The 9,295-nt window shown below is 34.0% G+C and overlaps 1 protein-coding gene across 4 annotated transcripts; it reads right to left on the bottom strand.

Moving 5' to 3' along the window:
* Positions 1-700: 700 nt before the first annotated feature.
* LOC121249943 (DNA (cytosine-5)-methyltransferase DRM2) lies at positions 701-7,571 on the bottom strand. 4 transcript variants are annotated; one of them, XM_041148815.1, is made up of 11 exons: positions 7,162-7,571; positions 6,393-6,434; positions 6,004-6,141; positions 5,688-5,787; positions 5,561-5,607; positions 5,123-5,239; positions 4,750-4,849; positions 3,119-3,219; positions 2,207-2,935; positions 1,624-1,981; positions 701-1,314 (listed from the first exon to the last, which is right to left on the bottom strand). In XM_041148815.1, the coding sequence occupies exons 2-11, from the start codon at positions 6,393-6,395 to the stop codon at positions 1,241-1,243; spliced, it is 1,767 nt and encodes a 588-aa protein (XP_041004749.1). In that variant the 5' UTR covers positions 6,396-6,434; positions 7,162-7,571; the 3' UTR covers positions 701-1,240. The 4 variants fall into 4 exon arrangements, with proteins under 4 accessions (XP_041004749.1, XP_041004747.1, XP_041004750.1 ...); XM_041148813.1 differs by having other exon boundaries at positions 701-1,151; positions 7,162-7,552; XM_041148816.1 differs by having other exon boundaries at positions 701-1,151; positions 6,004-6,119; positions 7,162-7,552.
* Positions 7,572-9,295: the final 1,724 nt, after the last annotated feature.

Here is a 9,295-nt window from a genome sequence, read left to right as displayed (position 1 = left end):
GTGGTCATTTTGGAGTTGGTAACTAGTAGACTCCCAACTGATCCTGAGTTTGGAGAGAAAGATTTGGTAAAATGGGTCTGCACCACATTAGACCATAAAGGAGTCGACCATGTAATTGATAGTAATCTCGATTCCAAGTATAAGAAAGAGATAGGCAAAGTTCCCGACCAGAAAAAAGTCAACGATGTATAGTTTAAATACCTCGCTTGAAATGAAAAAAGATTCCAGTGTTGAATTGTTTATTGTATTTTATATAAAAATTTGATAAAATTATAATAATTGGATGAGATAAAAAATTTTGTGAAAGTAAACGAGGCCTAAATTTTCTTGGACATTAAAATATTTTGGGGAATTTGTCATAATTGTTGTGACTTTAAAAATTAAGTGTATATGTATAGTGACATCACATGGGACTAGACTTTGTAGTTCCTCCTTTTGGGTCTCATCTCAAAACAAATTACTTTGATCGGATGATCTCAAAACAAATAAAATTAATCTTATTCACTATATTGTGATTTATTTTTCTTCGCAGGACTGTTCATATTTATCCAATCCAGTCCAGGCCGAAACCCACAAATCCGCCCACCCTATTGTATTAACTAAAAAAAACCAACCGAGTAAATTTACATCCAACTATAATTTAAATTTGATACAATAATTAAAAAGCAAAATATTAGGAAATTCATTTTCCTTTCTTTTCCTGATATTAAAGTAAACAGAAACACACACACACACACACACAAAACAAAACACTTCCTTCACAAGCTCTACACTTCAACGTGGACTAAGAAAGAAATCTGTCATCCAATCAACCCTGCCCAAGTCCCTGACCAGCACAGGCTACAGCTCAACATTAAACATGACCAAGAACAGAGCCACTCGTAAATATTACATCTATCTAATATATAAAGAGCCATGAGACATGTAACCAAGAGAACAGAAAAGAGAGAGTGGCTTACAGCCATATTGCCCTTCTTCGCAACAAACTTCGACCCCAGAAAGTAGTTCCTCCAGACCCTCAAAGATATAGCAGCATGGAGGATGATAGCAGCAAACATCCAGCAGGTCATAATAATAAAGGCCATCCTTCTTCATCCAGAATAAAGAGTATACCATAAAAAATCCACAGGAACTCCACAGCCATGTTTTTCCTGAGTAGGAGCAAAGCTACACCTTGAACCGACCCTACTCCTTGCCCCCAAAACAAAATATCCAATAAGGTTTTCTAAAGTGACCCTTTTTATTTTTTTTGGTTTTGGTTTTTTTTTTGGGGGGGTGGGGCAGAATGTAGTATTATTCGCCTTATTAAAGAGACTGCTCCAACATAATGAATAGCAGACCAAAGTCACAAACATAAAGAAGAATGTCAGTCAATAACTTTACCTTCCTTTGCCAACAATTGTTTTCCGTTTAAGCAGAAGCTTAAAAAGAATCTCGTAAGTTATTGTTTCAATGCTTAATTCAGGAAAAAAAAAAAAAAAGGAAATATATCCAAGAAAGTGAAATTAACCAAAAGTACCAGGAATAAAGGCTCCTTTACATGGAATCATTGTGCTTTTGTCATGATACATTTGACCAAGTCCAGAATACGAAAGTAATCGTAGAAGAGTGCAGATTCTTTACCCTCAAGTCCATCTCGATGATGCCTGTTGCTACCAGCAAGATTATTACAAGGGCTGCCACCAACTACAAGATCAAATCCACCAAATGAGCTCATCATCTGCTCCAACCGGTCACCATTTAACTGCTGCACGTCTGCAAGGTCAATCAAATTCCCTTTCTGGTTTGTTTGCTCCCACCAACACCTGAGGATATTTCTATTTACTTCTGAAATCTCAACCGACACAACATTCTTTAGACGGATACCAAGCCGATGCAGGGCTACTTCCGCACCACCAATCCCAGAGAAAAGAGAGAGAAGATTGATGCCACCAGGGAACATGTCTTTCAAGACCGATAGATGGTATGCTACTGTGTCAACCTGAAATCAACCCAGCCAACAAGCTAGTTGACAAATAGAATTCCCAGTGATATCCTCAAATGGGAATGATTTAAAATTTTGGAATCTCTAGGGAAAATTAGAGAAGAAAAAAATGAATTATAATGAAATAGCATGCATTTTGCAACTATCTAAATAGCTTGCAACATTTCCAAATGAGTAATTCACATATTATATTACTGACTCATCCTATATACGGATTCATACCTGGAATGAGTTACCAAGTGATTTATACCTATCAGTTCGACTTATTCCACCTCCCCTTGTGTGGTTCCTTGGGAAACCCAAAAGCATTTCTACTTCATCAGGCTCAAGTGGGGCAACCTTGTTCCTCCCAACCCAGACTAGATTCCATTTTCGACATTCATCAAGTACATACTTCTGAACTCTCAGAGGTGGTTCACCATCATAATCCTCAAGTGCCTTGCGAATCCTCTCTGTCAGCTTTGCACTACCAATGCAAGTTTGTATGCAATTCAACTTTGTCCTCTGATCCCATGAAGGCCACCATTTCCTTGTTAAGGGTAATGCCTCATGAATGGTCCGTGGTGGAAGCGGAAGAAGAGGAAATCTGTTTTCTATTGGAAGATTGTGAACATAGCCCCTTTTCCTAGCAGCAGCACAGAAGTATTTTGAGTCAACAAATTCCGGTTCGACGTCATATAGGAACCGTGAAATGGTGGTCCAAACCCCTTTAGGAGCAAGAGCCACATTCTCATAATAGAAAAAGGGAGGCCCAACAGCTGCCTCTGGAAGTGTTCTAGAAATTGTTTGGCATGGTTCACCAGGTGCACCAAATCCAGTCATTGGATTTGGGAGATGAATGGTCTCATCATCATCATCATGAACACCGTTCCGGTTTTTCTTTTTCCACACCGCATAATCAGAAAGTTTCCTTTTCTTATGCTTAGAAAAATCACAATGCTTAAGCTTCGGCTGTCAAAATAGATAAAACTAATCACCTTTGACAAATATTATTCAAAGTAGTATAAACAACATCATAGATAAATTATGGATCATTTACAAGGGGAAAACAAATAAGAATATTAGCAAAGCTTCATTTCACCTTTCTCTTTGGTGGATGAGTTTATATCCGCTTAAAGAGGCAAAATGGAGTACCTTGACTTCAAGGGGGAGTTCTGGAAAATGTGCATCAGCCACCTTAGCCATTTGAGCAGCACAGATAAAATCTGTCAACTCCACAAGTGAGGAGTTCTGACCTGAAGTGTTTGGAGGGCATAGTAAGCCGAGGAAAGAGACAGTGATATACATTTTGCTACATTGACAAGAGATTGAAGAACATTCATATTGTCTACTAAGAAAATTACCAGTTGAAGCAGACCAGGGGCTTCTTTAAGTATTTACTTATAAATGATTATTGTAGTTAACAGCACCAGATACAAAATGTCACCAACCCAACTTGGATTCTACCTAGATAATAGAGGGCTTATAAGAAGGGTGTGGCTATCTAACTCCACCAAGTCATCCCCAGTACGTTAGGTTACCAATTATGGAAGAAATCTAAAAGGCTAGACAAACTAAGTATTTTTGCTCCATGATTCACTGGTATGAAAGACCCACACCATAAAGCCTTAATAGAAATTTTGTGGTAGGTAAGTCGATATGGTAGAAGACAAAATGACTAAAATTCATTGCAAGTTACCACATGAGTCTCCCTGATGTGGTTCAACACAAGTGACTACACGGGTAGCTCACTATAGTTTAACACAAATTATTACGTGGCTACATGAATCTCCTGAACCATAAGTTACTACCGCACCCCATTTGGTTTTTAAAGTTGTTCTATTACTCTTAAATGTTCCATTAAAAAAATAAAAAAGACCAAAATGGAATTAGTAGGATAAAGAAGCAAGCAAGAAAAGGTTGTCAAAACAACTGTCAAGAGGCAGTATTTTCAACTAGGGCTCGTTTAGACACTTGGAGTATCTCATAATTCTGTGAATCGTAGTGAAATGGTTTGACCTAAGATGTTTTATTCGGTTTTGGGAAATGAGAGAAAAAAGTAGAATAAAAATATTATCAAGTTAAAAAATTGTTTGAATATAATTTTTTAATATAATTTTTTGTTTTGAAGTTTATAAAAGTTGTATTGCGTCGCCAATAGTGATCTGGAGTTGAGATTCTAGCATTTGCCTCAATTTTTAGTAAGGCTCATGCATTCAAATACTCTACATGTGTTTAACGTCTTGAAATTTGTAAAAGTTGTATTGGTTTTTGTGTTTGGATAATGAGCAGGTAATGATTAGATGAAATGGGTGAAGATTTGAAATTGAAAAGTGTTTGAGTGATGTTTGGGAATAAAACTATGAGAAGTTTTGAGAATTTTTTTTTTTATAAGTTTTTTTTCTTTTTGATAATTTTTTTTTTTTTTTGACAAGTTTTTGAGAATTTTGTGTCCAAACGAGCCCTAAAATAGCACTCCATTCAAATGAAACTTAACTCAGCAGTCACAAGTCATCTCATAAGTATTACATAGAGCTTTCTCATGAGAAATTATACTAGAAGAGTTAAACCCCTAAAAATGTTCCACAGAAAGTGAAACATTTGGTGACCAGTATGCGTGCGTGTGTGTATTAAAGTTACATTGGATGAAGCAAAATGAAAATTTTAAATTCACACTTACCAATGCATTGTCGCATGAAATATGGATGAAGCAAAAGACATCAAAAGAAAATTGACTAAAACAAAGATAAAACAGTACAAAATTCACATAATGCTGAAATTCGCACCACATCTCTCTATTGCTATTGAAGCCTCATCCACCGTGTACCCCATCTTAACTAAGGACAACAATTTACCATCCACATCAGACTCAGGAATCATGATTTCCTGCCAGACAGATCAATGTATGAGCTGATTTATACACATTTTTTAAAAAAAGTAATGTACGAGCTGATTTATACACATAACGAGCAAGAAAAATAAATTGTCAATCAAAGGCCAACATGCCCCATGTAATTGTAATCTTTGGAAAAAAGGAGCTACCAGGAAGCCCATGCAAAATAAAAATATGCTAGCAGTCACATATTTGCAGAAGAGCATATTAGATGAATGTACTTATTATAGAGTCCATAGCTTAGCAAAAAATAAAATGCCACCTACCTCAGTGTCAGAAGAACTATCAATATCTGAGAAGTCATCCAGAAAACTCCCTCCACTGTCTAAAGAGGAATTATCAGAATCAACATCATGCTGTCCTCGAGGAGAGCTTTCGATAGCCTGCAGAAATTGAGACCAGTCTCAAGGTCAGACAAATAAAAGTTGTGAAAATTTTTTTTGAACGGTTAAAGTTGTGAAAATTGAAGCCAACAACATCATAAAATGAAAAAGAGTACGCCATAAAAAATAATTGTTGGTCTAGCCAACACATGAGCAAACAGAAAGGTCAGCAAAAGAATTGTTTGATACCTCCCTCCCTCAAAAAAAGGAAGAAACAAACAGAGGGATAGTAAGAATGATTTATTTGATACAATTTGGCTTAAGCAGCCAATACAAAAGTAGCAAAAACAGAATCTGAGAGTTGGGCAGGTATTAGCTCACCGAGTATGTAAGGAGGGTTTCTAGAATTGAATCTGTATTTTCCTCCCCTGAAGATTAACAGAAGGGTTACTTGCAATGCTAATAAGCTAAAAACATATTCTCAATTTAAGTAAGATTAAGCTTATACCATTTTCCAGAATTGCTTTGGAAACCATCTTTCTAGAGAATCCCATCCCGATGAAATGATCAATCAACTTGGAGTTGGAACAACCAGCAGTTGAGCGTGCCTTGAGCCATATAAGGGGGTAAATAGTTATTTAACAAACAATATGCATTTCAGGGAATGATTTTATTTAAATAACAATATGCATATCAGGGCTAATCTTTTTTTTTTTTTTTTTTGGAGAAGTACATTTTAGGGCAAATCTAGACATGCAGAAACAAAATCATTGCATGGAGATCAAGACAAAAAAATTTAGTACAGGCAGCTAAAAAAGTTTTACCTCCCCACAGCCCACAACAGCTTCTCCATTTGGAGGTGTCAAACTTGAACAAGTAGATAAAGAGAAGTCATTAACTTCCAGCTCGTCATCAGTGTTCCAGTCAAAATTTTCACCCCCTATACCAGAAGCATCCCCATTCTGCTCAAGTAAACACATCAACACCGACATGCACACCATTAACTTATCCAAAAAAATGACATGCACACCATACAGAAATCAAATCATGGCCAATATATAAATATATCAATAAAAAAAGGTTTTATTTAATATGTACTGGTCAGTCAAGCAAAATTTTTTTGTTTGATTCAAACTGAAGAATTATTATGAAAAGCAGAAAATTACAAAACAATATATCAATAGACAAAGCTAGAATGAATAATAAACAGTACCATTTCTCTGTAATCGGCTTTGTGCAAAGTTGAAGCTTCAACCTGTGCAGGAACACAAATAAGAAATTTTTTTTATGAGTACACAACAACAAGGAAATAAGTGCCAAAAAAGGTAAGTTAAGACGCAACCACTAATTACAAAATGACAATAACTAACATTCACGAATTTACACTAAGTACCATGTGACTTCCATAAGGATTTGCTCACAGAAGGCTATGACCAAAATAATAATAAGAAGGTCCGATTTAATAAATCGATGACCTGAGGTGCTGGGATGATCTCATAATGTTGAGATATTAACTTTGTTCTCATACATGCTACAATCAAGCGGAGACAAGCTTTTGGCCTACAACTATCAGACCAAGATCTTTAGCACATAAGAAATACAATCTAAAAGAAACCTACCTCTGTTTGGTTGCTGAGAAAACTTGTGAAAACAGTTTTGAAGAAAAAATCTGAAACCCTATGTCTCGTGTTGTTTGGATTCCATAGAATTGGACACCTTTACTTTCAAGTCAGTCCTATAGTCCAACATACTTTCTTGGCCCCAAATAGTGAAACAAAAAATTATTAAGAAAATGAAAATTTTTCTCCCGTTCCTTTTGCTACCTTTTCTCGGTAACCATACAGAGCATGATAGATTTTCATACAAATCAAATAACCCCATAACGACCCTCTTTATTTAATATATCTCTAAACATTAAACCCAAAAAAAACCATATTAACAAGATATGGTCAAGAAATTGACATCGTTCGGAGAAAACTTACCCCTCTGAAACGAAAAGAAGAGGAATCTCGCTAATCGCGAAGCTACCACCGATGAAAACGATAATGTACTAGGTCTCCCTGCGAAAACCTCCACCGTAGGGCTAAAGACGGAGCTCTTGAGTCTTTCTACCGAGATATATTTCACAGTAACGGTGAAAAAGAAAACAGAAGTATAATACTGCTGTGAGAGTGAGTGGAGGAAGCTACGTGCAGACAGAGACCAGAGAAATTCTACAGAGAGAAACTGTAGTCTGGAGAGAGAGAACCCATGTTGCAGGTGAGCGTCGATAATCCGTGAAAATTTGAGAGACCCCCCTTTTTTGATCGTTTCGGAATCTGCTTTGAGTTTTCGGGGGGGCGTTATGCTGTTAAAACAAAAAAATACAAAAATAAAGGGCTCGTCGATTGGTTGTATACAGTATGCAAAAATAAAAGAGTAACGTGAGAGAAAAGTTATTGTAATAATATATACATGATTATATACATGATTACTTTTAATTTTTTATTTTTTTATTTTAGATTTAAAAAATATATGATCTAGATGATATTATATTATATATATAAAATAATTATTCATAATAAAGATTTCTATCTATATTTATTTAAAATAAAATTATAAAAATGGATGCTCGCCGATTGGTATACAGTATACTGCAGTTACAGTAATCAGAGAGTAATTGAATCGTTTGTGTCATGTCCAAATGATGTCTTTTGGGCCGTTTGATTCGGATAAAGAAGTGAGTCCATCGTAGCCATCTTTGCCTCCTTTGATACTGAAACGTTTTATCTCATATTATTTAATTATTATAATTTTTTAAAATTTTTATAAAAAATATAATAATAATTCAAATTTTTTAAACACTAAAACAATAATAATAATAATAAATATTATAATAATATTTTATTTAATTTTTAATTTTCATCTAAAATTATCTCATCTTACCATCCAAACGGAATTTATCTTTGTATTTGGTCGGTTTAGCCGGATTAAATAAATAAAAAACTAATGCTAGACGTACGTAATACATTTGATTGGCTTAGTTTTACTTGGCTACAACTCTATATTAAGGTGATTTTAGATGATTTAAATTGATTTATAAATAATAATATTTTATAAATTTTATTGAAATATATTTTAATATAAATGAGTTGAAATATGCGTTTGAATGTATTGAATAGGTTTATATAAATTTTAACTTTTTATAAAAAATTGAAAAAATAATGAATCTCAAAAATTATTAGTTTGAGATTAAATGAGGTAATTTTATCTTCCAAACACATCCTCAAGTCAGTTTGGATATAGAAATGCTCTCAACCTATCTCATCTCATCGTTATAACTTTTTTAAATTTTCACACATTCAAATCTTAAAATAATAATAAAAAATATATATTATAATAATATTTTATTCAATTTATCTAAAATAATTTCATTTCATTTAATCTTATGTCACTGTTCAAACAAACCAAAATGGCCTGCAGCAACAAACAAAAACATCATCAAAGGAAAGTACCATATGTCAACAATAATATTATTTCCATTTTGAAAAATGCATTAACTTGTAACCAACTATGAACTTCTAACTCTAAAATCTCACACTAGTTTTTAACTTTTTGACTAATGTGAAATAACTGATATAACCATACCGTGTGTGTTAGATGGCAGCTCAAGATAAAAGCTTTTGAACAGCAATAAGCTCAAACAAAATTAGTACCAAAAAAGATAAATATTATATACATAATAGAATTATATAAAAGTAAATTTATAAAATAATATGACTTGGTGTTATACGTGAGATTATAAAGTTACTTTTATCATTAAGTAAATTTAGGATTCGTTTGGATGCTAAAGCAATATCAGATAATCTGTGAATAATATTGAAAAAATAGTGAACAATTTGTGAATAGTAATGAACATTTTATGAATAGTGGTGAAGTAGTCTTAACTTACCAAATATAACCCTAACGAATTACATGAAACTATATCAATTTGTAAATTTACTTTTGTATAATCTCTTTATATTTATAGTATCCCTCTCACCAATAACAACAACCAATTTTAAAGATAGAAACGTCACTATTAGATTTAGATGCTTGGAGAATGAGATGTAGGAGTGGGCAAAACCATTATCGACT

The sequence above is a fragment of the Juglans microcarpa x Juglans regia genome, chromosome 2D (assembly GCF_004785595.1).
Source record: "Juglans microcarpa x Juglans regia isolate MS1-56 chromosome 2D, Jm3101_v1.0, whole genome shotgun sequence".
NCBI classification, from domain to species: domain Eukaryota; kingdom Viridiplantae; phylum Streptophyta; class Magnoliopsida; order Fagales; family Juglandaceae; genus Juglans; species Juglans microcarpa x Juglans regia.
Note: the sequence above shows the minus strand (reverse complement) of the source record. Positions and strands in the feature narration are given on the sequence as shown.